The sequence below is a fragment of the Leptonotus elevatus genome, chromosome 2 (assembly GCF_054856555.1).
Source record: "Leptonotus elevatus isolate MCC_2025b chromosome 2, RoL_Lele_1.0, whole genome shotgun sequence".
Classification (NCBI taxonomy): domain Eukaryota; kingdom Metazoa; phylum Chordata; class Actinopteri; order Syngnathiformes; family Syngnathidae; genus Leptonotus; species Leptonotus elevatus.
In genome coordinates, this window is record NC_141240.1 from 33,499,162 (window position 1) to 33,525,122 (window position 25,961).

At 39.4% G+C, this 25,961-nt stretch overlaps 2 protein-coding genes across 5 annotated transcripts; one reads left to right on the plus strand and one right to left on the minus strand.

The window, feature by feature from the left end:
• Window positions 1–4: 4 nt before the first annotated feature.
• Window positions 5–20,223, plus strand: ormdl2 (ORMDL sphingolipid biosynthesis regulator 2). 4 transcript variants are annotated; one of them, XM_086067362.1, is made up of 5 exons: window positions 5,430–5,777; window positions 6,546–6,637; window positions 18,376–18,549; window positions 18,996–19,147; window positions 19,528–20,223. In XM_086067362.1, the coding sequence occupies exons 2-5, from the start codon at window positions 6,608–6,610 to the stop codon at window positions 19,661–19,663; spliced, it is 492 nt and encodes a 163-aa protein (XP_085923488.1). In that variant the 5' UTR covers window positions 5,430–5,777; window positions 6,546–6,607; the 3' UTR covers window positions 19,664–20,223. The 4 variants fall into 4 exon arrangements, with proteins under 4 accessions (XP_085923491.1, XP_085923488.1, XP_085923489.1 ...); XM_086067365.1 differs by lacking the exons at window positions 5,430–5,777; window positions 6,546–6,637 and adding an exon at window positions 5–138; XM_086067363.1 differs by lacking the exon at window positions 6,546–6,637 and having other exon boundaries at window positions 5,432–5,777.
• A 129-nt stretch (window positions 20,224–20,352) lies between these two features.
• nemp1 (nuclear envelope integral membrane protein 1) lies at window positions 20,353–25,178 on the minus strand. The gene is made up of 9 exons (XM_086067360.1): window positions 25,024–25,178; window positions 24,359–24,480; window positions 23,200–23,416; window positions 23,051–23,123; window positions 22,868–22,961; window positions 22,669–22,783; window positions 22,190–22,415; window positions 21,433–21,609; window positions 20,353–21,319 (listed from the first exon to the last, which is right to left on the minus strand). Exons 1-9 carry the CDS (start codon window positions 25,130–25,132, stop codon window positions 21,121–21,123), a joined length of 1,332 nt encoding a protein of 443 aa, XP_085923486.1. The 5' UTR covers window positions 25,133–25,178; the 3' UTR covers window positions 20,353–21,120.
• Window positions 25,179–25,961: the final 783 nt, after the last annotated feature.

The window sequence follows — 25,961 nt, forward strand, 5'->3', positions numbered from 1 at the left end:
GGCTGCCTGTCGCTGGTTGATGGTTAACTAACCTCCTCTATAGCCAATTGCTGTTTTTCTCTCTCTCAGAAGAGATAGCCCAACTTTATCTTCCATCCTCTTGTCATCAGCAATGGTTCGACAATTCCACCGTGAGAGGTGAACGCACACACACATCATTATTCTCAGACGGCCTCATGCGCGTCACATGCGCGCGCGCATTTCCAGCATCCACCTGAGGGGGACCGAACGGCGCGCTCACATCGCTCCATCATATTGCACATACTACTTTGTTGCTAAATCGGAGTTAATGCCGGCATAATGAACAGGCCTAACAATTCATTGTTTATGAAATGACCCACAAAAAGCTTGTTATTGGTCAACTCATTAAAAGAAAGCACAGGAGCTAAGTTAGTTTCTGAAAGGCTGACTCAAGCCAAGAGTACCAGTGTGTTAATTATTTTTTGCAAGTTCTGCTAATGGAAATACCCCCCCCCCCCCAAAAAAAAAAAAACGTTCGATAAAGGCTTCACATGATCAGGATTTTAGGCAGAATTTTTTTAAAATAAAACTCAAAAATTCTTAAAATAAAACAAAAAAAAAAACGCTGTTAAACATTAAATATAAAATTATGTCTTATTTTGCAGAGCTGATCAATGACGTCATGGATCGAGAGTCATTCACCAATTTTCCATAAAATGCCAAATATCGTCAGATCCTGATCCTGTCTGCGTTAAGTCTATTTTGATACCACTTTTTTTTTCCAGACCAATACCAGTTCAATACCAAGTACCGATATTACTAGTTCTTTAAAAATATAAAAAAAACAAAAAAACAATGACAGATCATTTGAAAGAAAGACATATACAGTATATCCCAATATAGCGTGTTTGCTTAAAATTGCATGAAATGAATGGCAGTTTTCTGTTCTTCTTTCTAATTTCTAAAAAAACAAAAACAAATAAATAACAAATAAAAATAATTACGGTGGATTTTGTTGATACAGAAAGCTTATTTTCTTACTCCAGCTTAAACATAAAGTAGGCTATCAGTCAAAAAGATCATGCCGTTATTGAGCTATTTACATCTTGCATCAACTTTTTCTTGGTTTATTGAATACAAAAATATAAAAGTTAAAGTGATACATTCCAAGTGCTGTAACTATATAGTTTGGTTTGTTTGGAGATGCTTCTCAGTGTTCTGCAACTATAACAGTAAACTATTCGGTTCTGTTTAGCACGACAGAACCAACTACTATTGCACAAATTCAAACTGAAGACAAAACAACAAAAAAACAGACCATTTCTGGAATTAGATTATTTTAAATGATACACGTTTACATATCAATGTGCTATGTAAGTCCAAGATCCTTTGATCATATTTTTACACACCGAAAAGGAGTTTAAAGTAAATTGATTAGTCGTTATACGCATTAATCAAACGAATACATCTTACACTTTTTCCAAGTAAATGTTGAACCCATTTGTGCTCAAAACAAGTAATTCAAGTTTTTTGTTATTTTTTAAGTCTTTGTGACATGCTGAGAAAATACCTCAAAAAGATCTGTGTTTTTAATGGTGGTCATCATTATGGTTTGATTTTATTTCTCATAACCTCGCGGGAAAATATGTATACGCAATAAATATACTGCTCGTCATTTATTAACTGGAGAACACTTGAGTGAGGTTTCCTCTTGGCACGTAACACTGCAATGTAACAACTTGCTCTTTTACACCGTTGCAATCCACTCTACATATAAATTAATTACACAGTATGGAAGTCACATAGCTAACTTCTTTGTAGTATATTTCATTTGAGCTATTTATATTATTTTATATTATTATATTTTTAAATAATGTTCATTTGTTTTAATAGGGAGAAATGACATTTAGATTTTTTTTTTTTGTATATTGGCTCTATATAGCAATATTGACAATTAAAAATCCTCCAATCCTAATGACAACTCATATTATTTGTCATACGTTTTTGTAATGAATTGTTTTGTCCAGTCAATCCTCGGACGTTTGAGAATCTTTTTTTTGTTTTTTTGCACAGTGGCCTCATACCGCATGTGACACAGCAAACAGCCGAGTTGTATTTGAAGAGAAAGTGCCAGTACACAGCAGCAGGTCAACGATCTTAAGTTCAGCGAGCAGTAAACCCCCCATGCAGCCAGACCTCAACTTGTTAAACGTGCACTCGGCAACGCTCGTAAACGTATTTTTCTTCAGCCCATAACGCTAAACACGATCACTGTGAGATGATGGGCTCCATGATTGGATTTTGACAAACCTGACCTCCCATCGCTCCCCCTCCCCGCTAATCCAATCACAAAGTGAGGTGATTAAAACCTACAGAATGAAAGGTTGCAGTGATTAACTCATGTGAAATTCCACCCTAAAATTTTTTTTAGAAAGAAAAGATTTCAGTGATACCTTGACGTTCCAGCGCCACAAGCCGTTTGCTACCATTTGGAGTTTGACACACACACAAAAAGAAAATTCAACACGCCTTGTTTTGGGCTCTGTCAAAGGATTACTCCTTTATTTATTTATTTAACTATTTATTTAATTGAACCTTCATTTTTCCATGAATTGTTGCATGAAAAACAGACTGCCCTTTGCAATGGCGACCCGGCAGCCCATAGCATCGAAAAACAAATAAAAAACAAATGTTAGGCTAAAATAATCGTATGCCAAAACAACAAGAAAATCTGAATCATCTTTATTGGTCAAGTATGTAAAAACATACAAGGAATGTGTTTCCTGTAGTTGGAGCCATTCTAATTGCAACAAGCAATTGTGCAGCATTTCAATCAAAGGATCTCAATTGTTGGAGTGAACCCAAACCAGAATTGAAGATTATTAAATCGTGTCTACTTTTCAAATCTAACATTAAAAAAATCCCAACTGGAAAAAAAATATTTTTAGCGCCATTATTCATAGCATACCTGTGACGCAAATACCGGTGGATCCTGATTTTCATATCGGCACTTCGTATCGGCGCCTGGTGGAGTGACAATTTGGTGGCAGAAAGTTGACCTATACTTTATGCCTGCTCAGATCACATCAAACACCGGCACAAGTTAGCTTGTCGAACCCGACGTGTTTCGTTCAGAAATATGTGAACAGCGGGCAACCCTTTGAATTATTGTATTACATTTTTTTAATCATTCCATTGTAGTGGGGCAGGGTAAACAAATGCTTGGGGGTGGGGGGTAATTACCAATACCGCGTCTAACACACCTCTGCATACAATTACAACATGAATACAGCACACCAAGAATTCAGAAAATTGGATGACGGCTTCTGGAGAAACTTTATAGAAATTTTGGTGAAATGCCTTCAAGGATAACTTGGTTATTTCGCAACTCTCCTTGACCCTTTTTCTTTTGTCTGCGACTCTTCCAAGCCCTTCTCTGATTGGCTGGTGAGATTCATTTGAAACAAAATCCACCAATATGCTCGTCCTGGCCTAAATTGACAGGGTTTCTCCACGTTGACTTTTCTAAATTATCGTCACGCATTAAACGTCTGCACAAATTGGAACATTAGTGTAAATAGTAGTCAAATTGTTGTTGTTTTTTCATGAATTTATTTATTATGGAGGATTTCAGACACCGGAAGTGCTCAATCCATGTTTTTTTTTTAGATAGGGCCACAAAGACTTCCAAGAATTAATCAAGATTTTATGATAGCAAAGTTTGTTCATGCAAATAAAATTCATCCGTAAATGTAGTTTTGAAGGTCGCCCGACGGATTGTGCTGCAAGTTGGAGGCAGCGCACGTCGATAAAAACACGGCCAAACTGTTTTTGCGCGTGTGTACAGAGGTCATCTCCTCTTACAACATGTTCGATCTGCTCTTCTGCAATACTTTTATTTGCTCAAGAAGTGCGCTGATTATTTCAAAGGGGCTGTGGCGGGGAGGGGGGTGCCTATGTGGAGGCCGAATCAGCTTTACATGAGTCACCACCTGAGTAAATCTTATCTGGCCTGCCATTAAAAGGTTTTTATCGCTGCTCCCATACGAGTTTTCTGTGAACTCCTCAAGAAAGGGTCATATACTGTAAAGGACTATAAAATATAATCTGCGCAGTTATAGCTTTCTTAATCATGAACTGACAAACTGTTCTGAGGTTTCAGATAGGGAGAACGAGCTGGATAATTCTCCCATGTCATCAATCTAAGGCGGAGGGATGTTCAGTCCCGACCCGAGCCCACACCAAGTCCCGGGCAATGCTTTAAAGGGGAAGTCAATCTTAAACATTTATATGTTATATGTGACCTCACTAGTCTAAACAGGACGTTCTGATCAATATTACATTTGTGGAAAAAGCGTTATAAAGCAAAATCCAGCCATTTTTGTCCATCTCAGCCACCAATCACAGTTCAGCTCCAGAAAACAGGTGAGCTGTGATTGGTCATCTGAGCAACATTGATGTAATCTTCAGTCGACAGCAAGTGGCAAAATGGCTGCCCCTGAGATGGATAAAAACGTTGAATTTTGCTGTTTAACTCATATTCCACTAACGCAATGTTAACCAGAGAAAATACCATATTTTGACAGTGAAGCTGCATAGAACATATTTTTGTCCAAAAAAAGTTGGGTTGACTTCCCCTTTAAAAAGATAAAAACTGAATTATGTTATGGGTTATTTGCATATCATGTGATCAATAACGGTTTAGACATACAACACAAAATATCCTTTTGAAAATCAATTAATGACATTTAATTATTAGCAGTTGTCATTCAAAAGGTAATAATTGTTTCTAAGAAGAAAGAAAAAAATGACAATGGCAAAATGAAATTTACGTTATGTTTCCCAAATCATTATTATTATTATTATTATTTTTTTACTACTTACATGTTTTATAAGATGCTAATTCCATTTTTGAATATGGTGTTTTTTTCTCTTATTGCTTAAAATGCCGTTTCCATGAAAACTAACACAATTGCATATTTGAGTCATTTGATCAATAACAGTAAAGACATTGCCCACAAAATGTCCTTAATTGAAAATCAATTATTGTTGCTAATATGAGTATTTTGACTTAACGGCAGTCGTTATCATTCAAAAGGTTTTCAATACGATTTGGATGGTTCAATTTGAAAGTGGAACGATCACTTGCAATATAGAGACACCCTACAAAATATATATTTTTTTCCTTTCACCTTTCCCACTTTAAACATTTGAACTGGGGACATCCAACCCTTTTTCTGCTTTTGGGGATGCTGATCAGGTTTAGGACGCAAGTCCTGTGCTGAGTACTGAACGAATGCTAATGAGCGGTCGGGCGCGCGTTGCGCACTATGCCGTAGGTATGACATCAGTGTGTTGAAGTGCGACGGGCCACAAGCGCTGTCTTATAATCAGTCACCCAAACCCCTGCCCCGGGGGCCAAAAGTCAAAGGCCCGCCGAGGCCTGATGTAACACATGTGCGCATGAGTCTCCCCTTTCAAACTTCAAACTCCAGTTTGTGAACAAAGTCCTGTCTATTTATTCCGAATAGGAATCTCCCAGAGCTGAGCAAACTCCAGTTGCGAGCTCTGCCTAGTTGGAGCGTTTCCTCCATGAAGGCGGCGGGCAGCCGGCCGCACCGTGATGCCGAGGGCGAGGAATTACGGAGAACCCGGGACTTATTTTCTTCTGCTGGCGTGTGGCATGGGAGCCGTTTGTTTGTGAGTGTTGATAAGCGAGATGAGAGGAGACGAGAGGAGAGGAGACTGACAATGTGCTGGCTGCAGCAGAAAGGAGGCTGCTGCTCTGCTGTCATGCAGTAGATTCGAGTAGATAGGTGAGTGCATGCAGTGTCGTGCGTGGCAGCCGCCGTGTCAACAGATAACTATCTGCAAATAACAACGCTTATGCAAGCCACACTGGCTGACCGGAGAGGGGGGGAGGGAAAAAAATAATCATATTTCCAAGATGCCTGTTTGCTGTAAATCATGTCAAATATGTCACTTGATGTGGAGAGTAGGGATAGAGCGATTATCGTAAGTTTAACATTTCACTTATTTAGGGAAATTTATATTTTCTGTAGAAAACTCTAGGGAATGATGGTATTTACTTGTTTTCATGTCGCTTTTGAAGACATGATGGAGACCCTGAGAGCTCCTTGAACATTTTGTTAGAATTTTAAACCAAAGATTTCTATTGTCTTAAAACAATTTTTAAAAAAGTTAACATTTTGCAATCTGAAAAGTTTTTCATCAATGTTAAGAGTTGGAATTTGAATTTTAAAAACATTGGACGGCAATATTTTTTCCAAATGAATATTGGCTCTAAATAGCGGTTATTGGCCTCTTTAACTACTAATAATCAGTACTGGACCTGAAAAACACATCCATTTGGAAGTGTCAGTACTGGGGAGAGCCCAGAAGTAATAATTAGGTAGGTAGATAACCGATACCAAATACCAATGCCACCAGTACACAAAATCCCCCCCGCCCCCCTCCAATAAATGACAGATAATTTAAAAGAAAAACCTTTATATCCCAATATAGCTTTTTTTTTTTCAAATTGCATGAAATGAATGGCAATTTTCTCTTCTTCTAATTTCTAGTTCCTGATTGTAAAATGGACACAAAAGCGAGGCCGTCCATGAATGTACCAATATCTTAAAATATGGCTGGCATCGTCACCAATACTGATAAGGTAATCGCCCACCCCTAGTATTTCTAAATGTATCTGAGGCTTAATTATGAAGTATTCAAAGACGCTTTAAAGTATTTTCACTTTTCACTGTCCACTTAAAGCAGGGGTGGCTGTCGAATCTCAGTTTCGTTTCACGACACAACAGTTGATAGTTGAGCCAGGGGCCACTTTGAATACTCAAGGAGCCATTTGAATCATCCTCCCACAGGAAGAAAAAAAAAAAAAAAAAAACACCAGGAGCCGCAAAACTATTTTGATATCTAAAATGAGACTGACAATGCATAAAACTCTTCTTTTTTTTACACCAGGAAGTTAAAGCGATTGATTAGCTCAATAATTCTTTGGTGCTGGTGACACAAATTGTGAAAGAAACAACTTATTTTAATGTTACAAGAGCACTATAACCTGTTTGAAAAATAGACCAACTAATGTTACCCTAACCGTAAAAACAGTTTTAGTCGGTTGAATGTGAAAATCATGTGATCGGGGTTGATTACATCATTTTCAGGGTGAAAAAATAATCAGATTTTTTTTTTCTCTTCACTTTTTAAGCGTCAAAATAGTCCTGAAATAGAAGAGCAATAGCTTAGATTTATGTTACACGAGGTAGCATTTCGGGTTTGTGTGGTGCTATCAAAAGATGAGAGGCAAAAAAGCTGTTTCTGAATACAGAGATGGAAATTAAAACGTGTTTTTAAATCCGATTCATTGATGTTAATCAACAGAATAATTGACACAAGTCGATTATTACAATAATTGTTAGTTGCAGGCTTGGGCACATTTGGGTTCATTTTCTGTTTCCAATGGCTGGTCGACAAAACGAGAGTTGATTGTTACTGCAACTTCGCTATAGAGGACAGATGAAATCCTGAAGAAGAATTAAAAGTCTTATCTATCTTAGTCATCTCCTGTCGTCATTTGGCGTTGAAGAAAAACGATAAATACGGCTTGTCACGAAATCAAACTTGAGAGGAGTGCTCAGATTGTTGTTACTCGTGACATCTATTTGGTTTCAGGCTAATCATAAACCACAAGGGCCAATTTAGCCGGCCAGTATCGCACCATATTACAAGATGATAAAAAGTTCTGATAAAAAATGACCGAGGTAAACTTCAGTTGGGAAATTTTTCCTGCCGGCTCGCTCTTGCCGTGTCGCATTTTGACAAATACGAAGCGCTCTTCCTGACGGTGGCTCCTCTTCAGCACATTTTTGTCAAAACGCCACCGTGTCACTTCATGTCAAAAAGTCACCTCCGTGCACCAAATAAGTCAACAATTGCGTCAATAAACACGGGGAGCCACGCAAGACGTAAATCAATCACAGCACCCGATAAGGCCTCGCAATCATTAACTGTTTTGCTGAAGAGTCATGTCCACTTGGGAGCCGGATCAGCCCGTTGAGATCATTCGGACCGCTGAGATCCCAAAAACGGCTTCTCCCGCCACGTGCTCCAAAAGACGCAAAAATCACATTATGCACAACATGCACATACAACGTTGATTTGTGGCCATCAATTCAATCGAACATCGACACCAAATATCAATTATTTTCATATAATACCTGGACAGTTGGGTAAGCAAGCGCACCTTATCTACAAACAGTAAGGTAACAGTAGAAGGAGTGTAGCACCCTATGATGTAATCATTAGGGCCCGACAGATATCGGCCGATAATTGGCCTTCAAACATCGGCCAAAACAATCCACCAATTGGGCCAAATGGGCGATTATTTTCCCCTTAAAACGTTATCGAAGAAAACCGAAGTTTCCGTCGCTGTGAAAGTAACCTGAATGCATAATTTTGCTTGTGTAGCATTAGCAACTAGCAAGTGTGTAGCGTATGTTGTTCTGGTTATTCTGTTGTCCCCGAAGCGTCCTTTAAGCTATTTACGACACCTCAGTTAACTTGGAGTTAACTGTAAAACTAAACACACAACAATAAGAATTACATCCACTGTATATTTAAATGCAAAATATGTTTCGTTTTTAAAACATTGCTAGCCTAGCGCTAATGCAAAAAGCGAAGGGAGGATCCCATTCAAATGCTAACAGGAAGTTAGCATCGACTTCGGGAGTCTTTTTCCTTCAAATAACGAATAGGGAAAGTTTGTGCATAAGTGACACCCATTGAAAAGGAATTGGAGGTGGGGGGTAATTTTATGCATTATATATTTTTTTAAATAATCGACAGATTAATCGGTAATCTGTATTTTTTTTTGCCAAAAAGCAGTATCGCATCGGTCTAAAAAAAAAAACGTATCGGTCGGGCCCTAGTAATTAATCATGTCCTGAAAATGGCAAATTTGCACTTAACGCGATCAAAAATGTCATAAAAGTGAATAATATAACACATGGAGGGAATTATCTTAGTTTTTGTTGTCAAGCAAGAACTCATGTGACACACTAGCTCTTTCAGTCATGATGCCCCGTTACTATAGCAACACAAAAACTCTGATCTAACGGTCAATTTAACATGTCTGATTGTTTAATAATAAAACATAAACGTAACATTATTAAATATAAAAGAACCGTTACATTTAAAACTCAGCCCCCAATCAGACTGCTTGCTCCACCCTCACTAATATTTGAAAACGCCGTTCAAAGGAGGTGTTGCCTGGAGGACCTTTGGGCTTAGAATGGAGAGCGTGGTCTGGCTGTGATTGACAGCAACAGTGAAAGCTACTATCGACATAATTTCTATAATACGACAGGCTATGCTAAATAAACTAACCAAATGCTATGCTAATAGAGCACTAGAGGCAAACAGCCAAGTTGTGTTTATTCCAGTGTTTAACCTCAAGATGGCGCCAAACACAGTTTTTGCCCAAAATTCAAGCTTTTAACATCATGCACTAAAATGTCAAAATAATGACCAGGACATGTAGACAGCATTAGTAAAAACCCGTTTATACAGTTTATACAGCAAAAAAAGGTTGATTTAGTATTGAGTATCCCTTTAACTGTCACACAGATTTCTTTGCAGCCGAGCAGTTCAAGTCAAGTGGGTGAAGTCAACTCTAAAACATTTAACACTATTTTAGATTCCCAAAACACAAGATATAGACATGAGGACTAAAAATTGACATACTGTCAAATTTTATATGATCAGTTTTGAGATGGAAAAAAAATCATCTTAAAATGTAATAAATCCCCAATAATGTAAGAAGGTTTTTACATTATCAGTAAAATTAAAATGTATATTTTTTATTACAATCCCAGTCAGGGTTTTATTTCATTACATTATTGGTGAAATTATTACATTATACATTTTTGGTCGTGTTAAGTGCAAATGTGATTACATATTCAGGCATTATTAAAATTTCAGTAAAGTATCACCTCTCACGCTCACTACCAAGACATTTTCAAACAAACTACTGAAACATTACACACCACTTACTGAAATCCTCTCACATAAAAATCCTCTCACACTTCATACTGAACTCGGCTGGTAATGCAGTGATGTGATGTAACATACTGAAAAATATGTTTTAGTAGTGTGTGTATGTTGCAGTATTGTGTGTGGTGAGAGTTTCACTGTGAGCAAGTGTCAGTTGTGTGTATCAGAATCTGACCTTTGCTAGTCATAGTGGAAGGTCTGTGGATGCCCCACCTCCGATGGACCTGATGGATGGAGTGCTTTTACTTTTTACCCTTTTTTTTCTTTTCTTTTTTTCATTTACAATTATGTGTGGTTTAAACAACAAATTTAACTAACAAAGACATTTATTTTGCTTTTGTTCTTAAGTATATTTTAGGAGTTGAATCAGTACTTTTTAATATTTTTGTTTTTTAGTTTCAAGTATCTATATTTGTACTTCAATAAAGTGTGAGCAGTTTAGCCACCTCTGAATCAGCAAGATAACTACAGTGTGCGACTGACGAGCAGTACTTAGAATGAAGACTCTGCTGCCCCCGTGTGGCTAAATGCAAGCCAGCAACATGTTCATTGAAACATGCTCAACTCAACTTGATTTCGAGCACTCTAAAAACAACCCTAGCTGCATACAAAGTGCTGTCCTTAAAGTCAAAACTTATTTTGACTAGAAATTGATTGGTTGAAGTGGCAACAATGTTTCTTTTTGTTCCCTCCACAAAGAACAAACAGCAACTGGTTGGTTTTGATTCCCCCCTTGCCCCCCACCCCCCCCCCCCCCAAAAAACGCAATCCCCTTGACTTTTACCTGGGGTGGAGAATCGCAGCGTCCCATGATGGCCGAACATCCCGACGCTCAGCCAGCCCGCGGGGCCAGAAGGCCCATGAGCTGAGACCGGACGACCGGACGCCGGCCTGAGACTGGACGCGGGTGTTTGCCTGGGCCACGAGGCGCTCTGTGCTAATCCTCTAATACCCGCCCGCCACCATGAGATTTGATTGGACGGCGGGATTAATAGTGTCAAGTGAGCGGGCTAACGAACGCTTTGGACGGGTTGAGTGAAAGCAAAATGCTCACTGGTTTGCTTCACTTGCACTAGTTGAGAGGACGAGAAGCTGCTGACTTGGATGCGACTCGTGCAGAATTTGAAATTAGATTAATGTGCCTTCTAATCCTTTTTGGCGGAACTGTACAAATGCCTGCAGATCTCACTTACATGCGGGGGGGGGGGGGGGTGTAATTGTTGCTGCTTTGTACATTTGGATTGGCAGACTTCTCATTTGGTATCCAAACATCAGAAATTCAACAATTGGACTTTGTTGAACTTTTGTTGAAATTAGCTCAACGTGTGATCGGGCTGACCTGGGAATCGCGAATAACCGCCACATTCAGTTGAAACAAATAAATATGTATATATATATTTTTTTTTTTTATCTTAAAAAAAGCTCTTTAATAAACATGGATATACTACCAATTAGTATTTTCCGCATTGAAAATATTTGTAAAAATCTGTGAATAAGTGAAAGGACATTTACTGTATTGTACTGTACTTTATACTTTTATAAAAGTATAACAACATCATTCAATAGAATGTACAGAATTCCTCAGTTTGTGCATCAATTGAATTCATTGTGCCGCTCCTTCTAGTCTGCCCACCTTGACAACTGGGGGCATCATAATCCAGTCAGATGGACACAAACGAAGAAGAGTGTCACTACTTTAAATGACTCAGTAAGATGCATTAATATTACTTGTTTTTCATAGAAGATAAAAAAATATATACCTGTGAGTATTTTGATATTGTCTCGCGTGAGTTTTCTCCGTGTACTCCGGATAACTACACACCCCGAGCCCGGATTTGAACCCACAACCTTACAAATATCATTCCGGGTTATTTTAATTGTTTGGTGCATGCCATGCTGCCTTGGTGTACAATTGTATGCATGAAACAATAATAAAAATGCTATTCATTCATATAAATTCTGGTAGGGATTGTCTTTACTTATAAAATACACACCCTTGTTTTTTAGCATTGTAAAAGAAGAGCTGAACTTTATCCGGGGTTAATTGGAAAACTCTTCAAACAGTGGCAGGTTTGTGTTGACAAGTGGCGGCATTTTGCGTTCCGATTAGGGTTTTATGCTGCCGATCCATGAGTGACATTAGCCAATGCCGATTGCGATACCGATCACATGGATAAGCTGTACATTTTTCAATTTTACAGCTGCTCACTAACGATTATTTTAATCATCGATTAATCTGTCAATCTGTCTTTTTTTTCCTCAATACAGAAATAAAAGTCATAATTCCAGTGGCATCTGGTAGGTTTGGAATAAGTTCCATGTACAGTATATGAATATTTTCATTTAAGAGGCAACTCGCTGATGCTCTCTTTTATTATACAGTACTTTGTTGAAAGACCAGAAGATGCTCCTCGTATCCGTGTTGTTTTTACCGTCGACGATTTGTCATTGTATCATCATGAGTACGCGCAAGTGCTGATGTGCGGTAGCTGTCGGAAGGAGACTCTTGTGGCGGCTTCCTAAATATTGACCCGCCCGGCTGGAGGAGTTGTCCTCTTCTTGGTGGGCAAACAAACGTGCAGCCGTGGGGGCTGCTGAACGGCTGTTGTGGTGTTGACATTCGGCGCGGCGCGGCGCGGCCGTTTGGGACCGTTGAGCAATTCAGCCCACGTGGGACACAAGTCCCACACGTTGGCCTTCTTCTTCAGTCAGCTCCAGTACGCACAAGCTCTACTTGATTACAAGTACACATACTTGTGCAAACAAAGAATGTTCACAGACTGGTTCAACTCCTATACTTACTTACTGTACTCTAAGTAAAGGCAAAAAAGGACAGACTGAAGTGTACTTATGTATATGGGTCATTTTTATATTGTTTGAGCAATAACTGGAAAGACATACCTTCCCTTTTGAAAATCAATTGTTTTACCGATATGAGTCGAGAACACCGGGGACACTTAAAACACTTGCAATTGAATGGAACTTTGAACTGATAGTAACTTAAAAGTTGCCAGGAAAAATACCCTAAAGTAAAGTATAGGTTTCTGAATAATCTATTTACAGTAAACAGAAACAAATTATTTGTACTGTGTTACTTGTCACTACTGCAAGTAAACCTGCAAGTTGTTGTTTTTCACAAAGAAGCATATTATTGTTCAATCCAGGCCAAAAAGAAGCTTACGGCGCGCCGCTGCCAAAGAATGTATTTAGAACATAAATGTCCTGAAACTTGAGGTACTTTCTGAGGCCAGTCAAAGCCAAACCACTCATGACAATCAGTCGGACATACAAAAAGATGCTGTCGATGTCAAAATCATCTCGGTCAGGTAGCTTAAATCAGCAAGTTTCAAACAGGGGCTCCTCAAAAAAGCAATAAATTAGGTCGTGTCATTTAAAAACACAACCAAAAAACGTGTAGCCTACATATGGGGACCGGCGACTGATTAAACAAATCAATGTTATGCACATAGGGCTACCTCTATCGTTAATTTCCTATTTTAGCTTCAACATTGCCTTTAATGTTAGCTTCTGGTGTTAGCTTCCAACATAGGAAACCGACATTAGCTTCCAAAGTTAGCACTCGTGTCGGTTTCTATTGTTAGCTTCAGAGTTGCCTTTAAAATGTCGGCTTCCAGTATTAGCTCCTTAAATTAGCTTTCAAATTTACACCTAACAATGGCGCTAAGGAAGACCAACGTTAGCTTCCAACGTTTACTCCAATATTAGCTTCCAACATTAGGATTCGACATTTGCATCCACAATTAACTCTAACTTTAGCTCCAATGTTAGCGCCGTTAACATTAGCTTCAATGAAAAATCCAAAGTCACCGCTCATGTTGACCTCCCTAACATTGGCACTAAGGAAGTCTGTTAGCTTCTAACGTTAACACTAATATTATTCAACACTAGAATTTGACATTTATGTCCTCAATTATCTTTAACCTTAGCTTCCAATGTTAGCGTATTACTTTTAATGATAACTTCAATGATAGCTAGCTCTATCGCTCGATTGACAGATTGTTCTTCTTTTTTTTTCATGCACAAAGTATCTTAATTAATTAACTATGATGTGTATGTACTGTGATAAAAACATACAATATATGCCGCTGACAGATAGATGGAGAAGATACATTATTGGTAGTAAGTAAAATTAAAGCCTTTGACACATTGATTAAAGCGACCCAATGGCACGCTTGACTCCATGATGATGTTTTCTATTTAGTTGCATCTTTTGGAGAGCATTACGTTATTTAAAAAAATATATATATATTCCCAGCCATCTTCCACCTGCCCAACATTTTGAAACAAATTCATTTGCATCCTGCGTTCTATGCAAATGATTCCAGGAATGAACTTTGGATCCAAAGCCAAATTTAACGAGACCAAACCAAATTTGAACCCAATAGTTTTTTTTTTGTTTTTTGTTTAGGCGGCATTTTGTTTTGCTGATGCAGGACATGGTGTCAGTTCAATCCTGATTATACTGTCAGATTTATTTATTTTTTTGTTCTGGACTTCAGATGCTAATTATCTTTCTGCTAAATGTTGTTGATGTTTACTAATGTATGTGCTCATTGTCCATAAACTTAATACAAACATAAAAAATAAAAAAACATTGTCGCTTCTATGCATAACAACGATTGCGCACAACAAGTGATGGTCACGATCATCATCTCAAAGGACAACATCTGTAATGGTGGCCAGCCACCTGCAGGGGTTGGGCAGCTTCCTGGGCCTTGTTAACAAGCTCCGTATCTGTGACACACCTCCCCGATAAGCGGCGTGTGAAAAAGCCAGACACAAGCAGCCCTGAGCAGCAAAAAGCCAAAGAAATGCAAGGGAGCGGAGTCATACGAATTGAAGTGCGCACTCACCAAATGTCTGTTCCACACTGGAGCCCGCTTGCGTGTTTACATTGACCATGTCGTCCTCCTCCGAGGCGTCCTAACTTGTGTTCAATTGTCGTTTTTCTGCCAGCATGCGGCGTGAAATGTGAAAGTTTGGCGCGACGGGCGTGTGAGAAGGGTGTTGGTGGAAGGTAAGGCCGGCGTGGCCGCTGTTATCTTATTGATTTTCCTAATCTGGGCAAATGTGGGTGGGGAGGTTAAACAGTAACCAGGCTCGTATGGACACCCATCTATATAGCGGCTGTAACTATGGCAACATGATGATAGAAACTCAAACAGACATCAAATTATGATGTGCTTGCCGTTCGTTCTCATCACCGTGCAGCATCACAAATCGGCAGCCGAATAAGTCGCTTTCAATTTACTGTCACAATATCAATAAAAAAAATCTGGGTGGTCTTTTCTTTCTTTTTTTCTTTCTTTCTTTTTTTTTTACATCTGTGTAGGTCAGTGGTCTTGGTTGTGGTAATCCAAAAAAAAAAAGTCGAATCAAGGCAACTGGGCTCTTCTGTTTCTTGAATAGTTTTTGTCTTGTTTTGCAAAAATAATTATGCTGTTAAACTAACAAACTGAAAGGTACTTTGAGAGAGAGCGTTTACTCGACAGAATGAAAGGGTGAGTAGCATGACAAGCTACGTTTGACTATCCAGAATCAACATTGCAGATAGTCTTTGGGAGCATGTTGGAATCACATGTTGAGGAGTCGAAATTTTCATTGTAGGTATCAAACGAATACATCAGAAAGCAAACAGGCAAAATGACAGACAGCAATCTATCATTCAAAACTAAATGACAGCTATTTGCAATGTCAATTCACCCAGGACCCCCCCCCCCAAAAAAAACCCATCACTTTTGCAATTTATCATCATAATATTTGTTGTTGCAGAGGTCTACAATTCAGTTGCAGATATTGATTGACGAGTGGACATCTGCAACTGAATAAGGGAATCTGTAACAGCGCTTTGACAGGAACAAAATGTTGATATCTGTAACTCCAGCTTGAGATATGTACAATTTGATTGCAGTTGTGGATATGTGAAATGTTCTTTTTGACTGGGCAAAACTGAATTCCAGGTATCTGTAACGCATTTCCAGTAAGAAGGCTTGCCGTAGAAGCGTGCATGAAAGACTTTGAGGAGTGGAAAATGTACTGAAGGTGGCAGTCAATAAACATCATGACAGATGATCTAACATTTTTCTTGTTTTGTTTTGTCCAAGCTGTTCTACTGACAATTATAGCGAGACTAACATTAGCTTCACTTGTAGATTTTGGGTTAGGGTTAGTTGTCCCTCAGGGAGGTTTTTTTTTATATGGTAATTAGTATTACACCCTCATTTTCCATAGCAGACCACTTCAGTGTTGTTACCTGCTCTGTCATGTACTTAATGTTGTACAAAAGATACTTTATAACGGAAGTATTGATTCAATTTGACATACTTTATGTTGTGTCAGCAAAAAAAAAACACCTAACAAACAAAATAGAAGTCATGTTTGTGTGTCTGCATCACGTATGCATGGTGCTACTGATTGCCTTATCCGGCATTTTGGGCCATAAAAACTGCATCAGGCTCCAGTTTTATGGCAGAGAAAGTCTCAGGGGATGAACGGAGAGACGCAATGAGCTGAATGACAATACAGTAAGCGCCACAACAACCCATCCTTCTCTGGAAGCAATCCTGTTCATTCTGAATGAGACACACACACACACACACAAAGTAATTGATCACCCTCCGCAAGACTCATGTTGATATTTAAAACAAGCTTGTGTATACATTTTCTTAACAGAAAGAGAGAGAGAGACTGGTTTATTTTATGGTATGAGAATGTTGCATCAATTCAGCTCAAAATCACTTATTTGAATTAATTCCCCTCAACCAGCAAAATCATTTGAATCCTCATAAAAAATGAGGAAGGCCGCTAGACGGAAGGACGGGGCTGAAGTTAAAATTGGCTCCACCTAGTGGTCAGGAAGGGAATTAATTATTTCTCAAAATGAACAAAAACAACACAAATGTCTTTATTGAAATGAAGAAGATTCTTTTGGTAGGTCAGTACATATGTATAATCTGAAAATAGAACAGGGGGGGGGGGAAGAAAGAAAGAAAAAGAAACGTCTTGTCTTTGATTTAGGCCGCGTGAGAATGTGGCGTTTGACAGATGACTAAGGACAGTCCAAGTGGGCGGGGTTAAATCCAAACGAGCCATTTCCTGGTCAGCAACGAAAACACGCGAAGGTAAAGTTTAAAAACCAATAAAACTACAAGAGTTGGCCACATTGTATACGTTTTACAGGTAGTTTATCCCGCTCGCTCATCACCATCCGCCCGCCACCGCTTCTACTTTATTAAAAGTAACTTTGACATAGTTTTGAGCCGTCAATTGCGAAGGTTAGCTAGCGTGCGAAGAATATTTCAAGTTGCGCCTTAAAAACCAGCTCGAGAACTTTTTATTGTGGGCTTACATCCACGTCGCTCTCATGCGATTAGATCACATACAACCCATTTGAATTGTACACCTTGTTAATGCTTTAACTGGTAATTTATGAGTTTTTTTTGTCTTCATTTGGGATCCTCTCGTAAGGAGTGCATGTTTTTAATACCAGTAGAGCTCAGACGGGCGAAGTCATTCGCCTTTTGGCTGTCACGTCGCTGGCATAGTCAGAATGGGTGGATGTCAATAAGAATTTTTCAAAATGTTGTGCTCAAGCTCCACGTTAGAATTTTAAAAGTGCCAAATCATTTGTAGATGAGGTCAAGAGTTGTATAAATATGTCTGCAAAGTCGTTTATTGAACAAGGACATTTCATTCATTCTCATGTTTGCAATGTAGTCGTTCATTAATTATTTCAACCAATAAATGTACAATTTTACAATGTGTATTGTAGTTGCAATAAATAAATTAATAAGTTACTGAATTAAGAAAAAGAAATGTACAGTGTATGTAAAATTGTTTAAGTTTATTTTATTTTATTTTTTTAAATAAGTATACAACCAATTATGTATTACAAAATGTAAATTTATATGAAATAGTTTATTTTACCAGGAATGTTTTTTAAAAACTATGTTTAAAAACAATCAAAAAACTGGCTAATATAACAAAAAATATTCAAAAGTAAATAAAAAGCAAAAATGTAAGCACGTATACTGATTGCACATGAAAAATGTATTTGCATGAGCTCAAATTTTAGGAGCAAAATTCCACCAAGCAATGTACATGTATACGTGAAAGTGTTTATTGTAGTAATGTGTGTATTATTTATAATATATTATCAGCGAGCTCAATGATTTAAAAAAATATTAACAAGAATCTTTCAATGACTTTCAGGAGGTGTGGAAAAAAACATCTGAATGAATGCTACAAACATAACCAGTGTTGATAATTTTGGATGAAAAAACAAAGTCACATCTTCTTCTTCCCTTGTGTTCGTTGTGTTAGATGAACGTGGGCGTGGCTCACAGCGAGGTCAACCCCAACACGCAGGTGATGAACAGTCGCGGCATCTGGCTGGCTTACCTGCTGCTGACCATCGTGCTGCACGTGGTCCTGCTCAGTATTCCCTTCTTCAGCGTGCCGCTCGTCTGGACGCTCACCAACGTCATCCACAACCTGGTCAGTAACATACGGTTGCTCGTTTGCACTCGCTCACACAACAGGAGTTTGCAAATCTTCAAATATTGTATTAAAAAAATCTGCCATTTAACAGTTTCGTAAGCATAACGATAAATATTTTGTCATTGTTGTAAGACATCTATGATGCTAAAAGTGTGACATTGCTCCGATAAAATTGAACTGGGGCCTTGGGCAATATGAGGGAGTTACTAACACTTCCAAATACTGTAGTCAGAAATACCATCAAAGGGGCTTTGTCGCCGTCTTGTGGTATTTTATGGTATTTGAAAAAATGCACCCAATAGCATCCATGAATTCTGAAAAGTTAACCACAAACGTTGTGTTTTGACTGATCTCCCAAAATGAGGATAGAAAATGTCTCCATGACTAGCCAGTGAGCATTTGTGTTTGTTTTCCTTTTTTCGGGGGTGGGGGTGCGAGCGCAGGCCATGTACGTGTTCCTGCACACGGTGAAGGGCACGCCCTTCGAGACGCCCGATCAGGGAAAAGCGCGCCTGCTCACACACTGGGAACAGATGGACTACGGCATCCAGTTCACTGCCTCGCGCAAATTCCTCACCATTTCGCCCATCGTTCTGTAAGTACGGTAACTCGCCTTCTCACAAACATCACCACAACAAATTTGGAGGGATAACAATGGGATTGTTATTAGAAAACTTGGCTGTACTTTAGTATACGTGTTTTCTCAGGATAAAAAAAAAATGATACTCATGGTATTTTATTCTGGAAATAAGTTTATTCTAAAAACTTTTTTTTTAAACATAAAAAATAAAAAAGGACAGTATATTCTCAAAGAAAAGAAATTGCCAATTCTAAAAAAAACAAAAAAATGTATTTTGTTTTAAAACTAAAAAAATAAATGTATGTTCATGGATCGATTTTGTGATGATACATCATGTAGTTTAAATCGCCGCCAAATGATTGAACGTAACATGACGCCCTTTCCTTTCTCGCCAGCTACATTCTGGCCAGCTTCTACACAAAGTACGACGCCACACATTTCCTAATCAACACGTGCTCCCTCCTCAGCGTCCTTTTGCCAAAGTTGCCGCAGTTCCACGGAGTGCGAATATTCGGAATCAATAAATACTGACAAAATGAATGCTGGAATTCCAAACAAGTACAAACACTGGACTTTCACACTTTTTGGTTTTGTTTTCTGTCTGGAAGTTCTTTGTGCGCTATTATTACCTGTAGGCTTTTATTCAATGACACGATTTGGTGTCGCTGTGGACAAAGCGACACCTTGAACCTGCAGCGGCTTTGCCCATTTGAGGAAATTTTCATCTTTTGAATTTGCTGTCTTGACAACATGACAGATGACTTCAAGTTTGTATATCGGGACTGGCTGCAAGTGTGTACACTTGTGGCGATTCATGTGAATCGTTTTCATTCAATTGCGACATTCCACCTTTTCGTGTGCATTTTTGTGAACTCTTCTTGTTTGCGTTTTACCAAGACAATAAATCTTTGTTTTGCCTAAAATGAACATTGAATTGACGCCCACCCCCACTTAGGACTGTGAAAATACACTTTTCCAATAACATTTCAGTACTACAATTTCCTCTGGATTATATAATTATGTAGCTATTGTATACGATTGGGTCTTTTTGATATTGTCACCAAATAAAAGCTCTAAAGCTCTATTATTTACCCGGCAGTTGTTTTCTGGGTTTGGTCGTGTGATGTTCGCAATACGAGCCCGAAGACTGAATAATTAGTTAAATTCTAATACCACAAACAAACACAATATCAAATCAGAAAATTGCGTTTTGACTCAACTGTTGCCAACTTAATTTTATTGGAGACTTTTTGGAGTTTGTGAGACTCACTCCCAGCTCAGCAGATCTGGATATTTATTTCACAAATGACATTCAAGAGACAAAATTTTTTTTTGTACAAACATAAGAAAACTATTTCACATACAGTACAGTACAGTGCAAAAGTCTCCGGCTTTGTTTTCTAGAGTCTTTTTCACAGAAGTCAATATGACTTGTAAAACATCAACTAAAAAGACTCAGCATGTTTCCACGAATGAACGCACTAAAGTTTAGCGAGGAATGCCGCGACAAAGATCAACCAACTGCATTTCATCACATCCGTTTCGTCAACATCTGGAAAAGGGTGCATTATTGTTTTTGTTTTTTTAGCCATGTGAGTCAATATGAATCCATTGGAAGTTGACCAATATTGGCAGTAGCCGATAGAAGCCTGCGAACTAAAACAATTTGGTGAAGGTCTGCGATCTACTTATCAGCATGGCATTCTAGATTTCATGCTCATTGAGGCACTGTAAAAACAAAAACAAAAAAAACAAATCTAACTGTAGCCTGCGACTTTTGCACAGTCCTGTACATCCAATTAAAAAACCAAAAGCGTCCAGGGCGTCGATGCGCCTCTTGCACCAAGTCGCCAACAGCTCACCCAGGTTTTGAGTTTCGGAACAGCCAATAGGAGCAAAGCCCCCATGACAAAAATTCACTGTGTTGCCTTTTCTACATTCCTGTCCGGCAAATGTGACCTTGGGCGGCTGACACGCGAGGACTCGGCTCACGAGCGTTGGTGTTGGTGCGGCAGAGCGCCGTCGTTTTCAAAAGGCGTCTGCGCCGGCCCGCTCTGGTTTTGGCACAGCCCTGACGGATCTTCCTCATCGTCCGTGTCGAAAAAGTCCTTCCAGCCATATTCCTGCGCGTGCACCGACACCTCGTTGGCCATCAAGTGGGAGGAGCCCTCGATGAAATCGGCAAACCTGGACATTGGGCAGATTGCATCTACTTGGCAACACAAACACTAGTGGGAGATGCATAAACGGATAAGAAAATAATCAGTTCCATCTCCAAGAGTTGAAAAGAAAGCAGGCACCTTTTGGGGGACTTAAGCCTGCTGACAGCTTTCCACGGGCTGCACTCCCTGCTGTTGCAGAACTTGCGCAGCTCGTCCAGCGAGCGCACCGTCTCCTCCTCCCCTTGCTTGCGATACTCCTCCTCCGTCAATAGGCGGCGCTTCTCCGGCTTCCAGTGAACATACCGGCGAATTTTCCTGGACAGCAACGAGCGCAACTGCTTCAAACTTTACAAAATTGGGAGTATTTTCTTGCAGTTGGTGACATGAAACTGAAAGAATGACAGACAGCATGTGGAGTACCCCAGGGGTCCACTCTCGGGCTACTTCTATTCAACATCTTCATGCTGCCACTAGCTCAGATCATAATACATCACGTCTTGAGCATTTCCAGAACTTCAACTAAAAGTTTAGTTTGGATTGTAAATGTTGCCGTTCATTGCTGCTTTGTTAACGATCAAAACTATTATTTCACCACTTTGCTTTAATTTTTTTAATTGTATTGATTTGATACACCAAAGGTTTGTAAGGGTCAAGGCTTTATATTTTTTCAATTAGACATTGTATGAAAATAAATGCAACTATAACATTCGTATAATTTTATTTGAAATGTATTTTTAGTTATCCCCCTAGCATTTTTTGTTCATGTGCTTTAAGGTACTTGTTTGATGAATTAAGATTATTGAATAAAGTTTTGGGATATATATATATATATATATATATATATATATATATATATAAAGCTCTCTTATGCCCTCTTGTGGCCGGCAGCACTCACCATATTGCAGGGAGGGCCATCATGATTGGGTACTCGAGATTCTTGGCGATCACGGCTGCCACGATGATGGCGAAGGAAACTTGCTGGATTTGAATTCCCAGATAAATGAGAAACAGGCCGAACAACTGCAGCGTCCACGACAGGATGTTGATGCTCTTGTCGTCCACCAGGGGGCCGTAGCGGTAACACACGGCAAAACTGATAAAGCCGACTACGGCCACGTAACCTGCCGGGTGGGAAAAAATAAAAAGACAAGCTGGATCTGCACGGCGCTATTAAACACAAATCAAGAATTTTCAAGGTTGGTTCTTAATAGGGAACTATTTGGGCGACATATATTTTTGCATACTCTAAAACAATCATATAAATTTTTGGGGGGCAGGGGGGACGCCCACTTAAACACAGAAATCCCCGCATTTCTCGATAGCACTGAATAATATATATTTTTAACCACGAGATTCTATCCGACTTGCACGTACCCAAAGCCACGGGCCAATGTTCTCGAAGGATGACGTTGAGGTTCCTGCAGACAAGCTGGATGGCGTACACCGAGAAGGACCAGCCGCCAACAATCAGTATATAAAAAGGGCTTTTCTGTGGAAACAAAGGGCAAAATGTGTTTTTAGCACGCCGGGCATACTTGCGGCTCTTTCTAGTAGACGGCCGCTACAACGCTACCTTTGGCAAAAGACGGGCCAGGATGAAAAAGAGAACGATGAGGGACGCGATCATTCCTGTGCCGATGCCGGCGGAGTAGAAAAAAATCGGACTCCTATTGTTAAAAGAAAAAAAAAAGTTGGGAACAAGACAGAACTGCCTCAGAACTTTCAATAACATACTCGCTTGCTGATATCAGATTACCTGCTGAGGGAGTCGGCGAAGACAAATAGCGTTACACCCACCAGGAAAACCAAAAACAGATAAATGTCAAACTCTGGAAGAAAATACAATGAGTTGGCCCAAGACAGATTCACCTTTCCACATAAAACACGGACATGATTGCGACGTACTGCGCAGTGATTTGACGGTGTACTTGGTTTTATCACTGGGCTCGACCTTGAAGCAGGTCTTGTTGCTGAACAGGTGGATGTTGATGGTGGTCTCGTTGTGGCCCTCGTGCAGAAAACCCTGCAACCAGCTCCACACGCTGAAGCGTTCGAGCTGCTGCAGCTCCTCCTCACCTTGCACCGTCTCCGCCTTGAACACCTTGGAACTCCAAACACGGACCTGCGCCATTCATTTTATGAGGCCAAGCCACCAAACAGTATTTACGGTATTTGACGTTGGTGAAATACACAAGAGTCGCTTGAAGGGGACACATTGGGGCCCGACCAATTCATCGGTCGGTTTTATCTGCCTTTCTGGGAAACGTTTTAGCAAGAAAAAAAGGCCCCAAGTTCTTCACACATCTTGTAATTTTGGTAATAAAAGTTTCTCTCTCTGGTCTTTAGGCCCGATAACTAAAACGTCTGTTTTGTCCTGGTTGAGCCATAGGAAATTCTCTGCCATCCATTAATTCATATTTAAAATGTAGTTTTAAAGGGTATCAGTAGGCGCTGTGTCATCAGGAGACACAGCAATGTAAAGCTGTGCATCATCAGCGTAACTGTGGAAGCTGACGGCCGTATCTCCTGATTCCCAAGGCGAAGCATATAAAGAGTCAAAAGGAATGGGCCTAAAATTGAACCTTGTGGAACCCCACATTTAATTCCTTGGGTTTTGGAGGAACGTGCATCCACGAAATATCGGTCCGTGAGATAAGAATAAAAGCAGTACCAGAGATGGCCACCAGGTTTCCAAGTTTATTAAAAACATGTGGTGATCTAAAAAGATGGTAAAAATAATTGTTTTTAGTGACAGCGCCAGTTGCTTGTATACTGCTTACATTTATAGCCTACATCTAAATTCATCAGGTAATACTTTTTCCACTGGAAAATTCTTCTGATGTAAAGTTAAACCAACACTTAAGAACAAAGTATCGTAAAACTGTCAAACGTTCTGCCTGTAATCCATATCTTTGTTGTTGTAAGCGTTATGGGACAAGAGAAGTTATTTTATTCATAATTGATATTTACTGAAATTAATTGGGGGGTAATCCCTATCATTCCTGCCGTGACGGTGAGAGTCTGATCAAGTCTCACTCAACTTGGATTTGTTCATACGACCAACCTGAATTCTCGTCCAGGTTTGCCTCCAGTTTGGTACGATGGCGTTTGTGTAGCAGAACAGGCTGGAACCCGATAGTTCGTACTTCTCTCCATCTTTGAGATCGATGATTGGAGGCTTGCTACCTGGATCGCGAGAGCACAAAGGTTAATTTGCCATACAAGGACATCAACAGCACATTTTGAACAAACGGCAGTTGGTGTTGGGTTACCCGCCGGCCACTCTACGAGCTGCACACTCGATCGTGCAACCTGAATTGCAATCAAACCGCTTTATTCGCGTTCATATTTTCTTTTCCACTGTAAACAAATACTGATGACGTAGAACACATTTCCTCACTTACCCACAGCTTTGACAATCTATCGTGTGAATATTAATTTGTTTTGATATCGTGTCAGTTTGTTGTCGGTTACTGTGTTTAGCAAGATTTCCAATGGCACACACCTCTTGAAAGTGGGATTTAAGTTTGAATGTCTAGTTGTGTGACGTTTCTGAAACAGCTGATCTCAATGTAATCATCAACTTGTACAGGTTGTGTTGTCATGAATAGCAACAAGCTAACTTGCGCCGAAGCTAAACCAAACAGTCTCTTGTCGCGTTACTTAACTCTATGCCCAGTATATATGCATGTGTCGTGTATCTGAATACATCGTTACATCACACATTACCTGTAGCTTGTGACGAGGTAAGAGCGAAACACAACAGCAGCACCGTTAAAAGCAGTGAACGGGCTCCTGTCGTGATTATTCGGTTTCGTTCTTTCATGCATCCCGCCATGATGATAGCACCAGCAGCTTGCTGTCGTTAGCCCCGCCCTCTCCTAGTCGGCTTTGTTACGTCGGAAAAAATATAGCCAATCAGAACATCGCACTGTCAGATTGTTTTTGTTTTTCTACTCGTAAAACTTTATTGAGCATTGAAAAACAGACGATCACGTGGTTTCGATTGTTGCCGTTCAAAAATAGACGTTTAAAACATAAACTAAATCAAAATTGCTTTTGTTATTTCTGTCCCACCCACCCCACAAGTAATACTACTACTACTACTACTAATAATAATAATAATAATAATAATGATAACAATGATGGTGGTGATGATGATGATAATAATAAGTATTAAAACTGATTCCTAAATATTATTTTAATATGAATTAGTTCTTGAGTACCCTTAAAAATTAGAGCTGGGTATCGAAACTAATCAACTGAATCGATTCTTCTTTCTTTTTTTTATTCAATCCAATAATGATTCATATACATATATTTATGGAACATCAATTCTTCTTGAATATCAAATACATAATGAAAACTAAAACATTAAACTACCACTAATTGTCACACCCAAGTGGGGCAAAATTCATTCTCCGCATTTGACCCATCCCCTAAGGGAGTGGTGAGCAGCAGCAGGGGCCGCGCTCGGGAATCATTTGGTGATCTAACCCCCCCAATTCCAACCCTTAATGCTGAGTGTCAAGCAGGGCGGCAATGGGTCCTATTTTTATAGTCTTTGGTATGACCCGGCCGGCGGATTTAACCCACAACCTCCCAGTCTCAGAGCAGTCACTCTACCACCAGGCCACTGAGCTGGTAAAGCTCTTTGTCCCGTACGT